The sequence below is a fragment of the Triticum aestivum genome, chromosome 7A (genome assembly GCF_018294505.1).
Source record: "Triticum aestivum cultivar Chinese Spring chromosome 7A, IWGSC CS RefSeq v2.1, whole genome shotgun sequence".
NCBI lineage: Eukaryota > Viridiplantae > Streptophyta > Magnoliopsida > Poales > Poaceae > Triticum > Triticum aestivum.
In genome coordinates, this window is record NC_057812.1 from 254,814,391 (window position 1) to 254,839,131 (window position 24,741).

The 24,741-nt window shown below is 46.0% G+C and overlaps 1 protein-coding gene across 1 annotated transcript; it reads right to left on the reverse strand.

The window, feature by feature from the left end:
- Positions 1-21,181: 21,181 nt before the first annotated feature.
- LOC123147523 (probable auxin efflux carrier component 5c) lies at positions 21,182-23,472 on the reverse strand. Its single transcript, XM_044566798.1, has 5 exons — positions 22,760-23,472; positions 22,553-22,638; positions 22,290-22,447; positions 21,350-21,426; positions 21,182-21,251 (listed from the first exon to the last, which is right to left on the reverse strand). Exons 1-5 carry the CDS (start codon positions 23,470-23,472, stop codon positions 21,182-21,184), a joined length of 1,104 nt encoding a protein of 367 aa, XP_044422733.1.
- Between the last annotated feature and the right edge of the window lie 1,269 nt (positions 23,473-24,741).

Here is a 24,741-nt window from a genome sequence, read left to right on the forward strand (position 1 = left end):
TCGCTTCTTGTCATGTCATCATGTGCATTGCATCATCATGTTTTCGAAACTTGCATTCGCCCGGGTTCTCCCAGTTCCTTCCGTTGTCCGTTCTGAGCCCAGACACACTTGCACGCGCCCGCGGCATGTCCGAAATAGTATTTTATAAGTGGCCGAAAAATGTTCTCGGAATGGGTTGAAAGTTGGCATGCGGTGTTGTTTTGTTGTCAGTAGGCCGCCTGCCAAGTTTCATCGCGTTCAGAGTCCGTTTGACGTCCCAACGGATAACTATAGCGGCAGTATAGCCGGTCTAATGTCGGACGTTTTTGGTCTTTGAAAACAGTCACCGGGCCTCCCTATCTTCTCTTCTCTCAGCTCGAGACCGTCTACACAGCCCACTAACTACCGCCAGGTCCAACCTAACCTCTCTCATCAGCCCGCGGTCCTCCTCGCGCGCGCGCCCGAAAAGTTGTCCCGGACCCGACCCGAGCAGTCATCACCATTGTGTCCGGATCATCCCCAAACGTCTACAAAACGTCTCCGTTTTCTTATTTGATCTCCCTAGCCTGTTTATCCGAGACCGTCCGATTAAGATCGGAGGGTCCAGATGCCCCTAAACTTAGCCTTTTGCTATATATAGATCAACTCTAGCCTAACCCTAAAAATCCTCCCCCTTGTCCCATCGCGCCGCCGCCACCCACTCACCATTCCTCTCGGGATCTTCCCAGATCCACCTCGTAGCCAGCCCGAGCTCCAACTAGTTTTCCCCACTGGACCAATCCATTGATCCACCTCCCTCCATCGACCTCCGAGCGCCTTGCAGCCGCTCGCGTCTGATCCAGGGAGAGCATCACCCTCCTGAGCTCCTCCATGCCGTGCTCCTTCCACCGAGCCCCGCGCCTCTCCTTCAGTTCGCCTGCCGTCGTCCCCGGCGAGCAGTTCTGCCGGCGGCCACTAGCAGGCCAGGCCGCCTCCCCTGATTTCTCCCTTCTCCATTTTTCTCGCCTTTTCTGATATCTCTCTGACCAGGAATTGTGAAGGAGCCCCGATCCAACTCCTCCGCCCCGCCGGACCAGAAGCCATGGATGGCCTCATCACCGCGCCGCTTCGGTCACCTAGCCCGCCGGCGACCTCGATCTCTAGTTCCAGCCTCCCCTGCTTCTGCTGCGTGACGAGAACGACGCGTACAACGAGCGCCCACTCGTCCCAGCCGCGTTGACCGCCTCTCTCGGAACTCGCGGCGTCTCCACGGAGTTTCCCCATCACTCCTTCACTCCGACCCACGTCTTCGGCGCCTTGCTGTCGTCGTCACCTAGGCGAGCAGCCGCCCGCGTTCCACGCCCGATGCCTCCTCCTTGTCGTCCTCCATCGACTGGAGCTGCCGGAATTGCGTCGAGTCCCGCTGCCGCACCCTTGTTCGTCTGCTGCTTCCAAGTTCCGCGCCCCTTGCCGCTCGCTACTGACTTCGCCGGAGCCGCGACTCCCCTTGCCTGAGAGCGCCGGCCATCTCCCTCGCCGGAGTCGCGTCCTGCTTCTGGTCGAGCAGCGCCTTGTCATGCGCCTCCTCTGCTTCTGTTCGAGAGGAGATGCTGCAGACGCACCTCGGCCGCTCGCGTTGACCGACTCCAGATCGACCGCACGCACCTGGGCCACCTCCCCTTCGCCGTTGTCTTCGGCCCAGCTCCCACCTCTACCGATCTGGGCTAAGCCCAGCTAGGTGAGCAGCCCAGCCGCCCAGTGCACTATTCATATTCGGCCCGTATAGGTTTTTTTGGTTCTACGATTTTAGCTTTTTCCCAGAGAGTGCCAGTTTTACAGAAAAATCCTTCATCATCATGCATTTAATAACTTCACAACCATGCATCAGATTAAAACAATTTATATATGAAATATTCTTAGTTTTTCATATAGTTTCATAATATTCAACTTTCATGCATGTTTAAAATGTTTAAAATGTTGTTTGTTTAAATTTGCTTAAATAAGTTGCTAAAATGATTTATGTCATAACTAAATAACCGTAGCTCGGTTTTTAATAAACTTTATATGTAAATGGGGTGGAAAATGCCTAGTTTAAAATGGTGGCTTTACTTTGCATGGTTAACAACTCTAAAATATTGTTTAGGGCAGAACAGTACCAAATCTATAATATGCTCATGAGGATTTTTCCGGACTTGTTGTTTTGTTGTTCCGGCCTCATTTTAACTTGCCTAGATAGATAGTTTCATCATGAGTCACCTCTTGCCATGCTAACAACATTGAATATTGTTGGGTACATAAACAAGGTCGAACTAAATAAGTCACGTGGTGTTTCATTGATATGCAACGGAGTTGCATGTTGAGCTTCACTTAATTTGTAGGATTGTTTGTGCATTTTTCCATGCCATGCTTCATTAAACCGGACATGCATCATACTTGATTGTGCATCATGCCATGTTTATGTGGTGGTTGTTTACTACGTTGTTTGCTTTCTTTCCGGTGCACTTTGTCTCGGTAATCCGGTAACATCGTGTTGTGAGGATTCGTTGGCTACGTCCGCTTTGTCTTCCTCATGGACTCGTTCTTCTTCCTTGCGGGATCTCAGGCAAGATGACCATACCCTCGAAATCACTTCTATCTTTGCTTGCTAGTTGCTCGCTCTTTTGCTATGCCTATGCTGCGATACCTACCACTTGCTTATCATGCCTCCCATATTGTTGAACCAAGCCTCTAACCCACCTTGTCCTAGCAAACTGTTGTTTGGCTATGTTACCGCTTTGCTCAGCCCCTCTTATAGCGTTGTTAGTTGCAGGTGAAGATTGAAGTTTGTTCCTTGTTGGAACATGGAGATGTTGTTCCTTGTTGGAACATGTTTACTTGTTGGGATATCACAATACCTCTTATTTAATTAATGCATCTATATACTTGGTAAAGGGTGGAAGGCTCGGCCTTATGCCTGGTGTTTTGTTCCACTCTTGCCACCCTACTTTCCATCATATCGGTGTTATGTTCCCGGATTTTGCGTTCCTTACGCGGTTGGGTTATTATGGGAACCCCTTGACAGTTCGCCTTGAATAAAACTCTTCCAACAAGGCCCAACATTGGTTTTACCATTCGCCACCTAGCCTTTTTCTTTCCCTTGGGTAGGCCTGCCCAAGGGTCATCTTTATTAAACCCCCGGGCCAGTGCTCCTCTGAGTGTTGGTCCAAACTGAGCGATGTCCGGAGCTACCAGGGGCAACTCTGGGCTGGCCCACCCGACGTCTGGCTCATCCGGTGTGCCCTGAGAACGAGATATGTGCAGATCCTATCGGGATTTGTCGGCACATCTGGTTGGCTTTGCTGGTCTTGTTTTACCATTGTCGAAATGTCTTGTAACCGGGATTCCGAGTCTGATCGGGTCTTCCCGCTAGAAGGAATATCCTTCGCTGACCGTGAGAGCTTGTGATGGGCTAAGTTGGGACACCCCTGCAGGGTTTTGAACTTTCAAAAGCCGTGCCCGTGGTTATGGGAAGATGGGAATTTTTTAATGTCCGGTTGTAGAAAACCTGAAGTTGACCTTAATTAAAATACATCAACCGCGTGTGTAACCATGATGGTCTCTTTCCGGCGGAGTCTGGGAAGTGAACACGGTGTTGGATTTATGCTTGACGTAGGTTGTTCTAGGATCACCTCTTGATCATAGTTTCTCGACCGTGCTTTGCCTTCTATTCTCGCTCTCATTTGCGTATGTTTAGCCACCATATATGCTAGTCGCTTGCTGTAGCTCCACCTCATACCTTTTACCCTTCCTATAAGCTTAAATAGTCTTGATCGCAAGGGTGTAAGATTGCTGAGTCCCCGTGACTCACAGATACTTCCAAAACCAGTTTGCAGGTGCTGATGTTACCGAGCAGGTGACGCAACCAAGCTCAAGGAGGAGCTCGATGAAGATCTTGTCCTTTATGTTGCTTCGTTCTAGTTGATCAGTAGCGGAGCCCAGTTGGGGTCGATCGGGGATCTGTGTAGCATTTGGGGTAGTCTTCTTTTATTTTGGTTCCATAACCGGACCTTGATTGTATCTGGATGATGTAATGCTTTATTCATGTAATTGTGTGAAGTGGCGATTGTAAGCCAACTATGTATCTCTTTCCCTTATGTATTACATGGGTTGTGTGAAGGTTACCTCACTTGCGACATTGCTTTCAATGTGGTTATGCCTCTAAGTCGTGCTTCGACACGTGGGAGATATAGCCGCATCGAGGGCGTTACATGGCCTCGACGTTTCCTCAAGCTATGAAAATGCACTATAATTTGCTTGTCATCAATGCCTGCAAATCTCTGTCTCTCTCAACATAGTAGATCATCATTAGACACTAAATCCTTCAATGAGCTTGCAAAATGCTTGCATTAGATCCCTCATTAGACACTATATGTTCATCACCAGGAGCATGTAAAATGTTTGCATAAAATCCTTCATTAGCAGTCTGTTCATTAGACACTTCAGGCTCAAGAACAACATGAGCTTGTATGTTTGCACCGGAAACTTGATTAGATACATCAGATTCAGTCAGTTCAGTACCGATTGGGGGAGTTATAAAATAAGTAGAAATTGGTTTCATTTTCTCATAGATTCCCTACATACAAGCAGTTTTGCAACATCGTCAGGTTTAACTATTGGCCAGAAATTGAAGAGTTGAATTAGATATAATCAGGGATGTGATGTACCTGCTCGTTGTGCATGCTACTCCTGCAAGCTGCGACTGTCCGTTTGCGCAAGCTCGATGCCATGCCCGTGCTACCGCCGCTGCCTCCCACGCAGGCTAAACCGAGGGTTGGATCTTCATCTTCTTGTCCTTCCGTTCGCTTGAAGCCCGGCGACCGCCTTCCAACGAGGGCGCGAGGAAGTGCTGTGTCGGTCTGTCCAACGGCGGCTAGGTTAGGAGCGAACCAGACTGGAGGCTGGAGCGAATGAATTGGGATTTTTCCTACTATCGATCGATATGGGAGGCGCTCGTTTGGGCCGCGAGCCTGCTATAGGGCCAGCCTTGCACTTATGTTATTGGCCCATCCAAATTAAAACATTTTTCTTCATTTTTTACATTGCCTGCTCGTGCGTTGGGCGAACAAAACTAGCGTGGGCCAACCTGGACGACTCAAACTAGGTGCACACTTTCCAGCCACCTGAGGCGGCCGCCCATACCAGCCCCTATGGTGGCGTCGCCCCTTTTTGCGTGTATGATTGGATAGTGAAAAATATTCCAGTGGCGCTTTTGATTTACCCACAGAATGGTTGAATTGCTTGTTTCTATGAACTGAGTTCGCCAATAATGTGAAGGATGCCAGTCTTTTCATCCTATTGTAGATTACTTAGATCTTGATATGCCAAAAGTAATCGCATGAAATATACAGTAAAAGCCAGTGTGATGTGTTTGGCTACAACTAGTCTGACTACACGTCCTCATATAACATATCAAGGACGCACCATCTTACCAGATTAACCATTCGACTTACCCATGCAGTGTGGGAAGAAATAAGTATTGGGACTACATATCCAAGCAATTGATGCCATGGACTCCTTCGTACAACCTTGTAAGCGAAAAAGAAGTTGCAGTGTGCCTGTACAAAGAACTAGCATAAGTTCAGTTACCTGCTTCTTGGAATTTTAGTTAGCCACTTATTGCAAAATTGTTCAATTACGTTGCTTGGCTTAATTTAGTTTGCTACTGATTATATAATGGCACAACCTGTTAATCATATTGTAGACTGTGCCTATCTATGTGTTTGATACTTACTGTTAAGAATTACCTGTTTGCCTTAACTTAAATATCTACTTGTTTGTTTAACGGCTTTGCTGCTGCAACAGCGGGTTACAATGATGTTAATAACTACTCTTCAACATCCAATTGAAACTCTTTAATTCCTTGTTTGTTTAACTGGTTTGCTGTTATAACTCCTAGTTGAGATGTTTTACTAACTTCAACTTTTCTGAATCCAATCGGAACTTTAATGGCAAAACAGGTTAGCCCAAGATCAAAGAGTGAGGTCCCCATGGACGTTGCATCATCCCACAACAGTGGCACCGGCCCAATCGTGCATTATGAATTGCCAACTGCTGATGCTCTAGAGGCTAAACTAGTGGTAGAAAGAGATTCTGCCTGCACTTAGAGATGAAGTTGACATGTTGAGGAAGCAAACAACACAATCACAAGCAGTACTCAAGACAACCATTAAATATTTGGTGGATTTCAAAACAAAGCAAGCTGAGACTGACCAGATTGTTAAGGTCCTGAAGGAAAAAAGGGAATTAAATTCCTACTTGGTAAATCATAGGTGAAATGTTCTTTCCATAGTTGAATAACCTTTGTGTTGTCTGTTCATGTAATCAATCAAACCATTTGTTTTAGTGATCATGTAATAATTATTTTTTTGGTTTGTAATTTTATTTGAGCACAAGTCTGTATTAATTGATAAGACTCGGAGACATTTTATTTGGATTGCTGTGCCAAGCCTACAAATATGCCAATCGGGCTGAATGTGCATTCAACAATAGTAGTAGTATAGATGGACCATAAGTGGCACGCATCGGAAAGGGCCAAGATGCTAGCTAAAAAAGATGTTGTTGTAGCCAAAAAAAAGTACAACGGCCTGGCTTATGTATGTTAGTTGATATTATTAATCCATATACTCTATAAGTGTTTATAGTCTGTTAGTTCTGTACATTCTTGGTTGATTGACTCGGTATTTGAATCTTGATACATCGCTTGTGTACATATCTAAATGGGAGTACACATTATGCTGCGTGTGACATTTGAGTTGGACATGAAGTGTTCCAAATATTCAAATTCACCTTAAACTGGATTCTAGTTTCTGAATTTGAGTATCGGCATTTGTAAACCATTTCATATACGACAGTGGAATTCATCTTTGTCGTCCTTTTGAAGATATATAAAAACACATAGAATGATTTATAAAGATTCATATAGGAATACAAAATGGATTCGAATTTAGTTGCCAGGGTAAACGTTGATGCTTATTGTCCCAAAATTCGAAAGAAGCAGCAAAATGTCCACTCCCACGTCGGCTGCCCGAAGCCAAGTGTTTGGGAGATGGAAATTACTGTCTACCCATTACACAGACAATCCATCGGCCCGATTTCCACTGCTCTAAATAGGGGTAGGTTAGTAACTTCAATTAGACGTGACACGACCACCTCTGAGCCCATTCCGACACGGTGGGCATCAAACATGGGCGGCAAAACTCATTTGATTCAAGCTCGTCCGAAAGACCTCTGTTTCTCCCTCCATTCCCCATTCATACACGGTGTGTGGCAAAACAAACTCGACTCGGCCGAAATCGATGTAGGCAAATATTTTCAATAGGGGCAGGTTTGTAACTTCACTCAGACATGACACAACCGCCCTACCTGTCAGCCTCGTTCATACACCGTGGGCGCCAACCATGGGCGCCAACCACCCTCTCCTCGCCTGAAATCGCTTTGGGCAAATATAGGTGAGATGCGAGATTACCGTCCTATCCCCAACCGACGAGACGCCCAAATTTTAAACGGGGGCTAAGTTCGTAACTTTCCCATATTTCAGACAGGCGCGTCCCAAAAACATGGTTCCCCATATCTCTCCCTCCATTTTCCCATTCATACACCATCCGCGCTAGAACACCCCATCCCCACACCAGCCTCCGTCCGCCACCCCATCCATCGCAGTCGTCCTCCACCACATCCATCGCCACCATCCTCCACCATGCCAGAGCGCCTACCAAGACCATGTTGTCCACTGCTAGAGATGGACGTTTCTCATCCACGGCGACGGACCAATAGCCTTGCATCGCGTCCTCTCTCTTCATCGGCGCCGTCGTCCTCTTTGCCGGGGCCGCTCACACGACCTTCTCTTCCACCGCAATGAGACTTATCCCTCGATGCACCCGTCTACCATCGCAGATCTGCTTCAACGCCACCGACAACCATCACACCCTCGATGCCTACACGGCACCGCAAGAGAGGTGGTACTTCATATCTCCTCAACTTTTTGATCTCAACCAGAAAATAGATCTTAACTTGGTTACTCTACTTTCTTTTCAGCTCTTAGAATTTAGTTCTTAGTTCGAAGGAAACAATAGATGCTAAATATCATTTCTCCGGTTTGCAGCTTCAAATCTGCCATGGCACAACCATAATACGATTTAATTGATCATGCTTAGGGTTTAATTGATCATGTTGGTTCTATGGTGATTTCTTTAATAGAAATCGGAGGGGAAACCCTCTTTTGCTAAAAAAATATGCTTAGAGTTTCCCCCTTTTATGATCATTATACGATCAAAATACGTGCTTCGTGTCATAATAACACTGCTCCACCCATCAAGCTAAACAAGCTTAGTTGTTCAAATACGAATCTGATAGTATTAAAACAGAGTTGTTTAATTGGTCAGCTAAATGTTCCTAAATTAACTTCGAAAATGCATGTTCGCCATTCGGGTGTGTATCTCTACAGGGTGCCCACGTGGCCAGCCCACCCTGGGATTTTGGGTCATCCCAGGCCCCGATTCCCCTCGGTTCTGCTGCGCGCTTCTGATCTCTACTCGCCCCTAGCCGCCTGCCTCACCAGCGACTTGCCGTCCCCGGGCGGCATGACTCTAGGAGGAGATGTCGGACTAACAAGAGGCCAGGAGCTGCTCGCCCAACAGCGTCACCGCTGCCCGCGCGCGCCGCCGTGCCTACCTTCCCAGTCCGTTCAGGGCTCATGCGTGCTGCACCCACCAAGCCAACCCGATTTATCCTGAGATACGTCCTCAACACTCAGCAGCCACTCCTCATCACCCATTTTCTAATTGATTCATTACTCATTAGGCAGGACTGTCATTAGGGTTTGTTGTGTGCTCAGTGCTACCTACACTTAATGGTTCAGATGTATTTTGGTAATCTTTAGTACCTCTAAAGTTCATAGGGTTTTCAAAATTCTGGCCCTGGGAACAGAAACTAGTCATTTTGGATTGTTAGTCGTAGTGACATTGACCCAGATTACTACTGCAAGCCAGGTTTGTTGACAATTTTACTTGTCTTTCTTACTCATTCGATATAATATCCAATTATTCACGTCGATTAGTTGCAAACAATAAGTGCTAAACAAACTTCTTCATTCAGATTTTGGACGGTCTCTTACTGCAGTTATAATTCTGCATACTTGTCCTAGTAAGCTCACAAGTAAATGATTGATTCACTACATCTATGCTTGCCTTGTCATATTTGTTGTCAATATTCTTTTAGGGTGGACCACCTTGTTTCTAAATACTGGAACCGTAGACATGAGTGAATAGTATTTCTCTATGTGATCTCTTCCATCATGTGTGGGTAACGAACACTGCATTGTATAGAAAGAAAGTGTCATTTTCAGCTTTTACATAGGTTTCGATCTTTTTCATGGAATACAATCTGCCTACTTGCTTTGTGTCGCACTACCAACACTCCACCCTTGAAGCTAAACATTACGCCACTCATAATTGCTTAGTTTATTTGTTCAAATACGAATTTCATATGATTCTAATGTTCCTACTTCAGTTTTCAAATGTGTGCCTGCCTGTTATAGAGACATAAGGGGTTTGTATTTCTGTGTGTGGTCTGGTCAGCACGGTTGGGGAGGTGAACTTTGCATATGCAGGGGTTTATAGGGAGACACTCTCCGAGTTGAATCTGCAATGCATTCCATAGATAATCTGACTACTTTTTATGTTTTCATGAATCTCGGATTCTGAACAACATCATAATGATTATGAGCTTGCGCGCATGAAAAGAATAAAGCAAAACAATGCCATGGCTGTCAAACTTGGCATTAAGGGACTGAAATCAAGTCTGGATGCAATGCAATGCAAACGCTCTCCACCTATAGATTCATGCTCAGAATATGATCCTAACAGTGATTCTGAGCTAGAGGGAGACCTAAGTCAATGTAGCTCCCTAGTGGACGAGTCAGAGGAAGATGCCCTATCTTATTCACCCATCAAGGTACTTTCTCTAACTTTCCAAGGTTACATTGCTCGCACATATCTTGCAACTGATACTTTGCATTGCTTCTACTTTGTTGAACTGCCATTAGCTTAGTTTACACATCATGTATGTGAATACGCCCTGCCTATCCATTTTCAGTACATATTCCATTTGTCATCATACCATATTTATCCATTCAAATGCTGTTCTTGTGTATCAGACGTTCAAAAGGAAGAGGGCGATTGCTGATCGTGGAGGAGCACAAGCAAAGTATTTGGAAAAGGTAGTGGCACCTAATAAATCAAATAGCCCATTAGGTGTAGTTGCAATATCACCTGACCCACAAAATACCCCAACTCTAGCAGACTCTAGCCCTACTACACTGGTCATTTCTGATGCCCCAACTCAGCAGACCCCAACTGCAGCAAACAGTATGATTATGCCAGTTGACATAGCACCAGCTGTACGACGCAAAACCCCCATTCCAGCAAAGAGTACACCAAATCCAGTTGCCAAATCCCTTTTCGAACCAGAGAGAGCCCCAATTGCAGCAAATAGGACCCCTGTTCCATTTCTTCCCAGTTAAGAAGACGAAGCTTATGTTGTTGTCAGGAACTTTGTGCGCATCTTTCCTTCATGGAAAGATTATACCGCAGACACAGAACAATTTCCAGTCTTCCTCCGCAACTTACGCATAAGTAATGTACTAATGTTATTCTTGGTCATTACTGCATGTGTTTCTGCTGACAGAAGACACAAGATTTCATTCTTTTAAATAGGCGAGGAGCAAACTGGATTGTGATGACGAGCAAGGGTTGGTTGCGCTTTTCAAGCACTGTTGATGAAGTATCGTTCCTACCTGAGGCAAGCGCACTTCGATGGCAAGCCTCTGAACGAAATTTCTGTAAAGTCTCCGGTGCTACATTTATTCGACGGTGACTGGAATAATCTTGTTACACATTGGTCTCGGCTGCAGCGTAAGGTACTGTCTATGATATCACATCACAATTTGAACTACATTTCTGCATTTGCCTTAATGTCTCACTTGTACGAAAACTGTTAGCAGAAGAACATTCGTTCTCAAGGGACCACAGAATCTCACAACTATACTGCACACTGCATTGCTCTTGTGAGTACCTCTTGCCCTGTATTACCATACTTACTTTCATAGCTATTTGATTATGTAGCATCACTGCACATGCTAGCCTCGTAATCGTCCATTTGGTGGACATTATAAGAACCGTATGGACTCTTACATAAATTTAGAATCAACCCAATGCTTTTGAATAGGTTTAGCTCTGCAGTCCTCTTGTAAGAACTGAACGTGGTCTATCACTGTACTTACATTAACAGCTACTCCCTCCGTCCCATAATATAAGAATGTTTTGTACAGTACACCAGTGTTCAAAACACTCTTGTATTATGGGAAGAGGGATTGGTTCATTTTGTAGCATTCTACATCTTATCTCCCTCGCCCACCATTTACTAAAAAAGATCAGATCTATATTTAATCTTACCAACAAGTAGAATACACAGACAATGCCAGTGCAGAAGTGTAGCCCATTGCTCTTGTCAGTACATTTTGTCATGTAACGCTTGTACTTCCAGGGATTGGTAGTTGATTATGTAGCATCAATCTGCATCTTATCTTCATTATCCTCTATCCCTTCCAATATTATCATATCTATAATTACTCTCTACAAAATGTAGAGTACAGGCAATGCTTATGAAGAAGATTCTGTGCTGAAATTCTTGAGTTATCCTTCCCTTGACATGAAGAAGGGCATTATAAAGCCGGTGTTAACTGTTAATGTAAGTCAGTCCTTCTAAAGCCTTTATCCTCAACTGCTGTTTAATTTGCTCATACTCCCTATCGTTTACTGCTGTTTAGTTTGCTGTTTCAACCAAAATGCATGTTCGTAAGAACCGTAAGTTCTAAGTTTTACTTGTAAAACCAAATTCCTTATTCATACCATGCACATTACTTAATACTCCCTATATGTATGCTTATTTTTGTGGATCTATAATCCAGTGTGTGGTGAAGCAGCCCACGTTTGCACCTTGTCATCTTCTATTTTATCTTACTGATGTGGCTGATGATATGAACAACATGCCATGCACATTATCCAAAATAGATACAATGATTTTCTTTGCCCTTCATCTATGCTTGTTATGTTGACATGGTAATCCAGTAGTGTGGTGAAGCTCCCCGCATTATTAACAATGCCAAATTATGCTATTGATATTTTGAACTTACTCTTTATTTTCTAATTTGAAATTGGATAGAATTGACAGAACAGTTATCATCTTTGTTTATACATATGCAAAACCTGTCATCTCTCTGCTTTGTTTCAGGGTGATATACCTGATGGCATGCACAAGTCTGCTGAAGGTTGTGAGATAAACCCAACATATATTGCAGCAAAGAAGGCAAAACATCTTGAAGATAGCGAGACAACCCCAAAGTCTTGTCTTGATGCAGTGTTCAAGTTACTTGAGACTAACAGTCAGACAAGCTCACAGAATTCGTTGTCTGAATCAGTTCGACTTCTTCAGTCCCAAGTTCTAGCAGAAAGGCATTCTGCAACTCAACTTCGACTTGAAGTCCTATCTCTAAGAAAGATTGCGGAGAACACCAATGAGAACCTCATCGCTAAACAGCTACACCTGGAAGCTATGACCGACATGCTAGGCCGGTCTCACAGCCTTGCTCAACAGCTTGCGCAGCAGTTCCCCCGCAAGGCTAACCTTTCTTGAACTGTCTTGGAAGTGGTCTCGGTTCAGCATTATTTTGTTACGCTGCAATGGTGCCAAGTTTTTGTAATCTGCTTCTTCGTTGCGCTTTATGATCACTGGTGGCGAACTTTGATACCCAGTGGATGTAATATACCTTAAATCCTTTATTGTATAGTGTAGGTTTATTCTTAGTTACTATATCGTAATTTCTTTATTGTATAGAGTAGGTTTGTTATTAATTCCTACTAGTTACTGCCATCATTCGCTATCTGAAAAAAAAATCAGATGTTGTCGACCGGACCGAAACATTCGACTCTAACGGGCCAGATTTTTAGTGGGCCACAATTGGGCCGGCCTGCATCTTTCTTGGGCCCAAATGATTGGGGCCTTCACACATTGTGCCAGGCCCAAACTTACACCGGCCTATATTTTAGTTGGGCCTTTTGTCGACCCATCGCTTAGTTTGGCCCAGGTAGCGTTGGGCCATTAACAGGCTGAATATTGTACTGGCCTGTTACGGCCGAGATGAAACCACGGGCCTTTAGCAGGCCAAAATGCATATTGGGTCTCAATTTTCACTAGTCGTCGATGGGCCCTTAGCAGGCCGAAATGTAGACCGGGCCATTTTGGGCCCAGTTGGCTCACGGGCCGTTACCAGGCCGAAACATATCTCGGGCCTTAGTTGGCCCACTGATATCATGGGCCTTTAAGAGGCCGAAAGCTTAGCATAGACATCAACGGGCCGAATTACGCGACATACCTTTAACAGGCCCAAAGTCACATTGGGCTTAACTATTTCCACCTTTAGCACGGGCCGTTAGTGGGCCCGATGTCCCGTCGGACCATATATGGCCCATGGGCAGCACAGGCCATTCTCAGGCCGAAAGTCACACCGGGCTGAAATGGGCCCATGTCTACATCAGGCCTCTAACATGCCGAAAGTCACTGGGCTGTAGTTGGGCCCAAATATTCGGCGAACAATTAACAGGCCATATCTGGCTTCGGGCCGCAAATGGGCCCAAATATTGGGCGAACAATTAACGGGCCAGATCTGGCTTCGGGCCATAAATGGGCCCAAATATTGGGCGAATAATTAACGGGCCAGATCTGGCTTCGGGCCGTAAATGGGACTTTATTAAGCAGGCCATTATTGGGATGGCCCACTAGTACCTGATTAAGTTCTACAGGCCTTTGACTGGGCTGGCCTTTTTAACCTATATGGGCCTCTGTTGGGCCCAGCAACGTGTCGACGTATCATAGGCATGTCTCCTCCAATGGACGGGCGACATCTGGCCCACTGACAAGCTGACAGGTGTTCCCTTCTGCCAATCAGAATTTTACACGTGGAAATTTCCCATTGGTCAGGGCTGTTAACGGGTTATCGAATCCATAATCCAACCCGATAGCTTAACGGCGTTCCATTACGGTGGATGCCACGTGCCGGTCACCCTTGACGAAAGCACTTCTGTGACGCGCGATTTATCGTCATGGAAGTGGACACTTCCATGGTGATAATTTTGGTAATGTCATGGAACACTTCTACGACAGCACATGTATGACTATCTTGACTCTGTCATAAAATCGTCATGGATGTACATGCATGACAAAAAACGCGACCTACTGTGACAAACACGTATCATCACGAAAGTGTATTTTTTTGTAGTGTGTCGTTCCAGCAGCAGTTCATCAGTAACCCGCAGCAGCCATATATTCTTCAACCATCGGGTGGTTACCTGCAGCAACAACAACAGTTGGCAGGGTCTCCTTATCAACCTGTTGGGAATCAGGTGCAGCAACATGGTCCTCCTGTCAGTATGCAACCGGTTGCCTCTTTCAACGCCGGGCCAGTGCACAAAACTGCTACCACATGGCATGCTGCTAACGCTCGTCCGCGCACACTGAAGGGCGGCAAGGGCGATCGTCCTAAATCCCAACAGGGAATGGCACCGTCTACTGCCACTCCTAATGTCTCTTTCATGACTATGCAAGGGCAACAGGGAGCGGCACCAGTCTTCTCCTCCACGCCAACCTTGCCAGCGGGAACCGGGCAGATGGTACTTATGCAGAATCGGTCCCAACCCCTGGCTCAATCTTCAGGATTAGATGGAGTTGCAACAACGCCTAACAAGTTGTGGTGTACTAAATGTCAGTCTGCAAGACACATAGTTGATGACTGTGAGACACAACAATATTGTTTCATATGTAATAAGACAAACCATCCGATGACCATGCGTCGGTGCCCTGCCCTCAAGATGCCGAAGCCGGTGGCGATGCTCTGTGGATATGGTACTGAGAACATGGCCTTCTTTCAGATGCCTGACAATGTCTATAGGGAGGATCTTTCACCACAAGTATCACCAACAATGTTAGTCACGATCTCTGGCGGCTCTATCTCTTCCAGTATTGTGGAGGCAGAGGTTGCCAAGATTGCTCAATGGCAACAACAGTGGTCTTGGGAGGCTATTCCACATGGCAAGAATGCTTTTCTCATGTCATTCCCAAGCGAGGAGGTGCTTCTGAGAGTCACCGGGTTTACAGTTTTCATCAGATCACACAATGTCACCTTGGAGTTCAAGGCCTGGAAGCCCGAGGAGATACCACACCGCTTTGAGTTAATACCTATTTGGGTGCATGTGCATGGGGTTCCACACGTGCTTCGTCACTTCCTGGGTCTCTAGGCTGTCGGCTCAGTGATTGGTGCCACTCTGGACATGGATCTTCTCTGTTTGCGTCGTAGAGGTATTGTGCACATTCAGGTGGCTGTGCTAAACCTCGATGCTTTCAAGAGTAGCATAGTTGACTCCCTCTCATCCGATGTGATTGTTCAAAGGAAGGGGTATGAGTTTCGATATAGTTTGGAAAAATCAGATTTCTGTGTTGACGACGATTTCGTGCCTTGAGTATGGGAGCACGGAGATGATCCTGAGAGTGACAAGGGACATGACAGGGGCGACACTATGAGGGCTAATGATCCAAGTAAGAGGTCCAAAGCATCGTCGTCTTCCAATGCCCCGACGGTTCTTCCTACCTTGGGAGGAGTGGTACCCATGCAGCTTGCCACACCCACACCTGCGTCGAATTGGACTTCGTCGCTAGTTAAACTGATTGCTGTTACACTACCGAACCCGCATTGTCGTGCGCCAACCACGGCCGCTTCTTCAACTATACAGGGGCTGTCTTCGTTGGGCACAGTACCTCCGGCCCCTTCGGTTTTGGCACCGCGGAGCACCACTACTCTGGTTCATGATGCTGAGCCTGCACTCCCAATGTTGTCTCAACCGACTTCTCCCATGACACTGCCTCGCGGTGACTTCCTGTTAGATGGGTTCACACCATCAGAGGACTCTGTAGGCGACTTGTTCTCATCACCGACGTCCGGCACACAGACACCTTCCCATTGAGGAGTGATTTTTTCCTCGGCGGCTAGGGCGGACCATGAGGTGGCCTTGTCACAGTCGCGGGCTCTGTCCTCCGTGCCTTCATCACGAGGAGGGGCGTCGGCGACCGGGGCGCTCGTAGAGGCAGAGGGCGAGGTGCAGCCCTCACGGTCACCTCATCACTAGACCCGTCTACACCGCCACTAAGGGTCTCCGGGGCTGTTGCTGTTGCTGAACCCATCACCACACCACTGAGGCGCAGCGGACGACACCCTGTTAGTGCAGAATGCACATCAGCAACCGACAAGGATTCGATGGTGAAGGCCACGCGCAGAACGACTACTCGCAATCTTGACTTTGAAGGTACCTCCATGCGTAAATCTTTTCTACCTTTTGATAAAGCCAAAGTTTCTTCTAATATTACTAGCCTTGGTATTTCATTAGGACGAAATAAAAAAGTGGTAGATTTATCTGTTAGGGCTCTTAAACAAGTGGAGTTTGACTGGCTTACGGTTGCTCCTAGGTCGCCCATGTTTGTGGCCCCCTATGTGTCAGATGAGGAGGATGAGGATGCTCGTGCCAATCATGAAGGCAAGCTCCTCTCCCATCTGTTTAAAGACACAACTGAAGTAGACTTGGACGATACTGTGCGTGACACTATGCTATGTGAGCTTGTCGCGTTGGTTCGAAAGAACAAGTCCAACTCAGCAAATAAAAAGGGGCCCTCGACTAAAAAAGCAAAGGTCTCTAAACAAAAAATTGGTTCATCATGAGAGGAATGTTTTGGAATAGCAAAGGTCTTGCTGACTTGGCTAAACACAAACACATTGCCGATTGTGTAAAAGATCATGCTTTAGATTTCGTTGCCATTACTGAGTGTGGCAAACGGGACTTTCCAACACGTGATCTTGACCACTTTTCATGTGGTTATGATTATGAATGGCACATTCTCTGGGAGGTTAGGGGGTATATTGCTAGGCATTCACTCCACATATTTGGAACTTTTGTCCATGTCAAAGGGGGGATATCATATCAAATTCCACCTTCATAATAAGTCTGACAACTTCCTGTGGAGCCTGGTGGCTGTATATGGCGCCACTCAGGAGGAGTTCAAGTCAGCCTTTCTTAAAGAACTGGTAAATACCTGCCGAAAAAATCCCCATCCCATGTTAATTGTGGGGGGGGGGGGGATTTCAATATCCTTAGATATCAGTAGGAAAAAACCAATGACCGGTTTGACTCTAGATGGCCGTTACTTTTCAACGCGGTTATTGACAGCCTTGACTTGAGGGAACTCACTATGTGTGGTCGTCAGTACACCTGGGCCAATAACCGAGCAAATCCAACCTATGAAAAACTTGACCGGGTTCTAGTTACAACCGACTGGGAATATAAATATCCCCTAGCCTCGGTACGGGCGCTAGAAAGACTTGAGGCCTTATCAAATCACGCTCCATCGCTAACCGATTTCGGTCAGACAACTCCAAGTTTTAACCACCACCGGTTTAAATTTGAACTGGGATGGCTCACTCGGGAGGGTTTTCATGAACTGGTTAAGAAAGTGTGGGCGTGTCCACCTCATGGCAACACGCCAATTCAACGATGGAATAATCGCATACATGCTCTGCGTCAATTCCTTCGTGGATGGGCTAAACATATAGCTGACATTTACAAGAAAGAGAAGCTGTGACTCTCTACCTTAATTGATACCCTTGATAAAATTGCGGAGGTGAGGTCTCATTCTGCCGCAGAGATTGAGCAAAAAAGCTATCTCAATGAGCAGCTAGCCCGCCTATTACGTGAGGATGAAATTAAATGGTATCAACATAGTAATGCAGACTCACTCGTCCTGGGAGATGATAATACGAAATACTTTCAAATGTTGGCCAATGGCAGACATAGAAAGAAACGTATCTTCGCTCTAGATCAGGAGGAGGGGCGTATTGAGGGGGAGGCACCACTCAGAAATTTCATTACTAAATATTACAAAGAACTTTTTGGACCGTCAGCTGATACAACTCTTAAGATGGGTGAGTCTATCATGCGTGACATCCCTCAAGTTTCGGAAGCGAAAAATGAATTCCTAACATCCCCGTTCTCCGAGGAGGAAATTTGAACCGCGGTGTTTCAGATGGAACATAACAAGGCTCCGGGACCAGATGGTTTTCCGATGGAGTTTTATAAATGCTTTTGGGATATGATTAAGTCTGACCTGGTTCAGTTGTTTAATGAACTGTATGTCCAGGAACTTGAAAATTCCCGTTTAAACTTTGGGGAAATTATCTTACTACCTAAGACTAAGGACGCTAGTCGGATTCAACAATATAGACCGATTTTCCTGGTAAATATAAGTTTAAAATCTTTACGAAGGTCGCGACTAATCGGTTGGACGGGGTGGCTGACCATGTTGTCAAACCCACTCAAACATCATTCATGCAAGGACGCAACATACTAGATGGTGTTGTTGTACTGCATGAAACTGTTCATGAGCTTCACCATAAAAAGTTGAATGGAGTCATCTTTAAAATAGACTTCGAAAAAGCCTACGATAAAGTTAAATGGCCCTTTCTGTTGCAAACATTACGCATGAAGGGTTTTTCGCATAAATGGTGTCGATGGGTAGAGAGTTTTGTGTCTGGAGGTAGTGTGGCCATCAAGGTTAATGATGATGTGGGCAGCTACTTTCAGACTAGGAAGGGGCTTCGCCAAGGGGACCCCGCATCCCCAATTTTGTTTAACATTGTAGCTGATATGTTAGCTACCCTTGTTGAAAGGGCTAAGTTGGACGGACAAGTCAGCTATGTAATTCCACATTTGGTAGAAAAAGGTCTATTTATTCTACAATATGCGGACGATACGATTCTGTTCTTGGATCACGATGTAGAAAAAGCAAGAAACCTCAAATATCTGTTATGTTCTTTTGAGGAACTTTCTGGCCTAAAAATTAATTTTTCATAAGAGCGAACTTTTCTGTTTTGGCGAGGTTGCAGAGTTTGCACCTGAGTATGCTGAAATTTTTGGCTGCCAACTCGGGCATTTCCCAATTCGCTATCTAGGGATACCCATACACTATCGGCGCTTAACTATAGCTGAGTGGAAGCATGTGGAAGAGAGACTAGAGAAACGCCTTGCCAGTTGGAAGGCCAAAGTCTTGTCCTATGGAGATCGATTAATTTTGATCAATTTGGTCCTCAGCAACATGGTTTTATACATGTTATCATTCTTCCATCTCCCAAAAGGAGTTCTTTAGCGTCTCGGTTACTTTAGATCCAAACTTTTTTGGCAGAGTGACAATGAAACCAAGAAATATCGATTGGCTCGGTGGAATGTATTATGTCGACCTAAAAGCCAAGGGGGTCTGGGGATCCAGGACCTTGAGATTAAAAATGTTGCCCTTCTCAGCAAATGGGTATACAAATTACTCACCGAGAATGGTGTGTGGCAGGAAATCATTTGTAACAAGTATGTGGGTTCCAAAGCTATTTTTCAAGTTTATTGGAAACCTGGTGATTCACATTTTTGGAGTGGGCTGATGAAGGCTAAGGAATTTTTTTTTCAATTCGGAACTTTCTCGGTCAGTGACGGGTCTCAGGTCAGATTCTGGGAAGACACCTGGCTTGGGACCACCCCGCTCAATGTGCAATACCCCAGCTTGTACAGGATTATTAGACATAAATTTGTTATAATCAAACAAGTTCTGGGGCAAGTAAACCCTGATATTTCTTTCCGTAGGGATCTGCTAGGATCTTGTTTGGCAACATGGAATGAATTACTCATCCGTTTGGAGGTGATTCAGCTGTCGGATGAACATGATATTTTTCGTTGGAAATTGCATCAGAATGGAAGTTTTCAGTCAAGTCTGTGTATAATGCTCTGGTTCATAATGAGGTTCCAGTTGATAACAAAAAATTGCGAAGCTCAAAATTCTCCTAAGAATGAAGATATTCCTCTTGTTTCTTAATAGAGGGGTCATATTAACTAGGGATAATTTGGCATGGCGCAACTGGCAAGGGAGTAAAAAATGTGTCTTCTGCCAACATGACAAGTCTATTACACACTTATTTTTTGAGCGTAAGTTTGCTCGGTCTGTGTGGGCCGTTGTTCAAATAGCTTCAAATCTTTACCCACCACGTAGTGCACGGAACATATTCGGCAATTGGTTGAGGGGAATTGAAAAACAATTTTCTGCACACATTCTAGTGGGGGCGGCTGCCTTATGTTGAGCATTGTGGCTTACCAGGAATGATGTAGTTTTTAGCAATAAATGTGTTTCATCTCCTGTGCAGGTTATTCATGTATGTCCGCGATGACTCCATACTTGGTCTACCTGCAGAGGCCGGAGGACAAAGACCTTTTTATGATGACGTCTACACGGCTGGAGCGTATGGCCAGGGAGGTTTTCTACCCCATGGATGGCTATGTGATCTTCGGATAGGATCTGCCGCGTCTTAGGCTGGCTTATGGTTGTGTCTTAGTTGCTTTTCGATTTTTTCCTTCTTCGGACTTGTGGACTTGTTGACTATGTGCATCTTGTTATGCAGAGGCCGGGCTTTCTTTTGATGCGATTGTATCACCTCGATATTTCAATTCAATGAAATGCCCTTTATCGAAAAAAAACTAGATAGCGAACAAACACACAAGTGGAGTTGGCGCCGTGTGCGGATCCTGGACGATTGATGTTGCGGTATCTCAGGAAGGAGACACGTAGTCATTGCCCCGGGAAGTAGGCAAGTTCAGATAACTTCGTTAACAAATCTTGATGTCGTTATCATGTTGCGATTCCACGATAGATCAAATACATACCTCGGATTATTCTAACAATGTATGCGAAGTCATGTGGTGGGAGTATTGATTATGACGCTTTACTCTTTTCGCATGTGCAGAAACTATGAGAACAATTTGACTTTGTTTCGGTATGTGCTCAAGACACCCAAGAAAGTACAGCTACATTTTTGAGAATTTAGAAATAATATAATACATAGAGGTTTGCTAAACATGTTTGGCAAAGTTTTGGTTGTTTAAAAGTATTGTCCCATCGAGGAGCTAAAATTGGGAAAACACATTAGCACTTGAGCAAATCAATTCTACATGGATACAATAGTTACATCCCAGTGTAGTTTGTAAGAAACACTTGTTTGTCACACGATATCGAGAACTCCGTAATACCCGATGAGTACCGGCAAAGAAACCAAAGTTCCAAATATTACCCTGCATGTTGGGAAATTCATCAGTCCATGACAATAACACAAGAATGAAAACACATGACAACTAATTATGTCATAACACTAGTGAGAGGAGGTGCTTACGCCGTGCTAAGTACATCGGCGTGGAGGCCATACTCCTTTGCGAAGACGAAGGAGGCAATTGATTGCGGTAGTCCTGCCTGCATGCGAAGAGCGAAATGTTCATTTTTGATTTTTCTCTCATACCTTGGCACTTGTTTTCGATCGATCGTTTGACTAAGTTGAGTGTGCTAAAGAATAAGACGCCTATATTACTCTTCTAACTAACGAAAGCACGCATGGAAAGAGCAGCTTCATTGTTAGAGCAAATATAATAGTGAACTTATAGCCCGCTTATATGGTATTTTTACCTATGTGGAGGAAAGAGATATGAAAAAAATAAAAGAAGTGGACTCTCATGCAAGAGCCTAGCTATATATGCATTTTTTGGCAAATACAATTAATGTGAAGAAAAAGATAGAGAAAAGATGAAAAAAGTACTAATACAATAGTTAATCTTATAGTCCACATTATTGTATGAGTGTGTATAGATGATGGTTATAAATGACATGATAGTTCGATATAACTATCAGCTAGCTATATTATTAACTATGCTCTTAGTTTGATTTTATTTTTCCTTTAGCGGACGGATCTGTAAAGCAAAAAAGCAATCGCATGCATGCAGTTCCGCACTCCGCGTGACCAAGAAACTACACTTCTTGAAATCCATCAGTAAAGTCAATGAGCACTTGGCGGTAAAAAAACTCATCACCTGACGACGGACGCAAAAAAGGGACAAGCCCCACTTCTCCAGTATTTATACTTTCTTCCCTAGACGAGTTGTAGTACGTAGCAGCAACACTTGTAGTGGCTAGACGGCGCGATCGATCGAGACCAAAGTCTTCAAAGTACAGTACGGGCGATCCGGCGATGGGATTGGCAGCTAAGACGAGTATAGTACTCTTTTTTTTTTGCGGGTAAGACGAGTATAGTACTCTACTCGTACGTGTTTACACGAACGAACCTGTATGATGGCGAAGCGTAGCACGTCGCCGCGGAGGCCGAACGCGGCGGCTCCGGCGAGCGCCGCGAGTGGGCCCGCGACGAAGCGCAGCACCATCCCCAGCGCCGCCAGTCCCCCGCCGCACGCCACGATTCTCTCCTGCTGCGCCATGAACAACCCTGCATCCATGCATGCATGCATGAGCACTGCTTCAACAAACAATCTGTTTGTTGCACACGTATACGTCTGTGCTGACACCGTGTAAGTTTATCATACGTACGTACCCATGCTGAACATGGACATCCCGGTGCCGGTCCTGGACATGACCTGCAGCGAGCCCGTCACGACGCCCGGCATGCCGATGCGCCACCTGCATGCATGTGCACGCACGTAAAACACTAGTCACCTTTCCGGACGTTCGATGGCACACGTATACGCCACGCATGTACGGCGGTCCGATAGGTACGAAGGGCAGCGGAGTCCGCACGTACCTATAGGCGATGCACGCCCAGGCGACGCCGAGGACGCTGGCGTACACGTTCGGGTTCCTCGCCAGCTTCATCCCAACGGTGCTCGCCATCGGCCACAGCCGAATCCTCCTTCCACCGGTGGGCGGCGCCGCTTCCACGTCCATCTCGACGTGCTGTGCTCGGTCGTCGTCGCTAGTGGTGGATCCGTCGTCGCGGGCCGTTGTGGCACTCAAAGAAGAGGCGCCGCCGACGACCCAGGCTTTCCGCAGCTCGAAGGCCAGCAGAAGGAGCGGGAACCACACGATGGCCTGCACGACGGCGATCTGCACGATCAGGTCCTGCGCCCACTTGCCGTACATGGCGTCCAGCAGCGGCACGCCGACGACGAGCGTGTTGTTGTACGCGCCCAGGGAGAACCCCGTGATGGACCACGAGTAGGCACCGGCCTTGGCCTTGGCGCAGCGCGCCCAGACGGCCGCGGCGAGCACGGCGAGAAGTTTGGCGACGGCGTCGGCCGCGATGACGCGGTAATTCATGGCGTAGGGGTCGGCGCGGACCACGAAGTCGAAGGTGAAGAAGGGCATGGAGAAGCAGACCACCAGCGTGTTGATGGCGTCGCACTGCTCCGCCGTGAAGAACCGCCACCATCGCACCGACCCGTACCCGAGCCCCAGTGCAAAGTAGAGCGGCGCCATCGCCTCCACCACCTTGTAGATGTCGCCCAATGCTATCATCTTATTTGATGTAGTAGTATGACTGTGTCTGTGTGAGTACCTTTGGCTCCCTGAACGAGTTGGGATGATGTCTTGGTATGCTGCCATTTCTGTGGCTATAAATATAGCCGGAGAATATGGAATCGGAGAGGACAAGCACTGCACAGGAGATCGATCGGTGGAATCTGTGGCGAATTGGTTCCCATGAGCCATGAATAAACTTGGATTGTCTTGTCAGCATGCCTAAGCTCCGTGGTCCTTATGGGTCTTTAGAGGCATTACTACTTACGGGCATGTGCATGAAGACTTCTCAATTGTTATTGACAATGTCAAACCGGATTCGGTATGACAATAGCCACAATGGCTCGTTCTCACGGCGATAGTGGCCGTTCCATGGTTTAGAGATCTCTATGTAATTTTTATTATGTTTGAGGTGTCTTATACTCCTAATAAACTTTTATAATAGATCCGGATTTTTATTGAAAAATGCATGCCTGGAAAGCCAAGGGACTCATTACTTTGAGTAGATTCCACTTTTTAGCCTCCTAAGAGTGTGAGTGACAATATTTTTACCCAATTTAGAAGAAAAATAATCCTTCCAAGTACATCCTTTAAGAAAATTCCTTCGATTGTTAAACCTCTAAATTTACCAGTTCCCGTCAGCTTGTTCCATGAGCCAACATCTAGATTGAAGGTGCATTTCTTCTGGCTTCGTTTTGACAAGGGAGGTTTTTGAGCCCCAAGGGGGTTGGGGAATGAAGAGGATTTGGTGATCTCCTCCCCTTCACCGAATCCACTAATCCCCCCTTCTAAATTCCACGCATTTGGTTAAACTCGCCCAATCTCCGCGTCTGGTTTGACCTCCGCATCATCAATTCCACGAGTAGGCCCTTGAGACTTCAGTTCCGCGTGGAACGAGTGGGATTCCTGGGGATCGAGGGGTTTGGGCCGGTCCAAACCATGTGCACCAAACGGCCTTGTGGAGATTTTTGAGGATTACACGCCCGTGGGGTTAATCCCCTACAAAACCCTTCCAACCCCTTTCCACCAAAAGAGGCCCCTCGGTGTTGTCGAAGTGGCAGACCACGCGGGCAATCTGGTTAAGCCAGGCTGGCTCCCTAGCTAGGGCATCAATTGTTGCCCCTGCTTCACCACACCAGAGTTTGGGACTATTAGGTTGTTCTAGAGTAAGAGTACATATACTGGTAAGATAAATTCTTCCCCAGCTACTCACGACATTGTGCCTTGCGTATACTCCCTAAATTAGGGTTGTTTGTCTTATTACCCTCA

Bases quoted from the DNA above. Each gene is read 5' to 3' on its own strand.
- LOC123147523 (XM_044566798.1), bottom strand. From the start codon at position 23,472: ATGATAGCATTGGGCGACATCTACAAGGTGGTGGAGGCGATGGCGCCG. The intron at 22,639-22,759 runs GTACGTGCGGAC...ACATGCATGCAG, and splicing joins TGGGCGTGCATCGCCTATAG to GTGGCGCATCGGCATGCCGG. The intron at 22,448-22,552 runs GTACGTACGTAT...GCATGGATGCAG, and splicing joins GATGTCCATGTTCAGCATGG to GGTTGTTCATGGCGCAGCAG.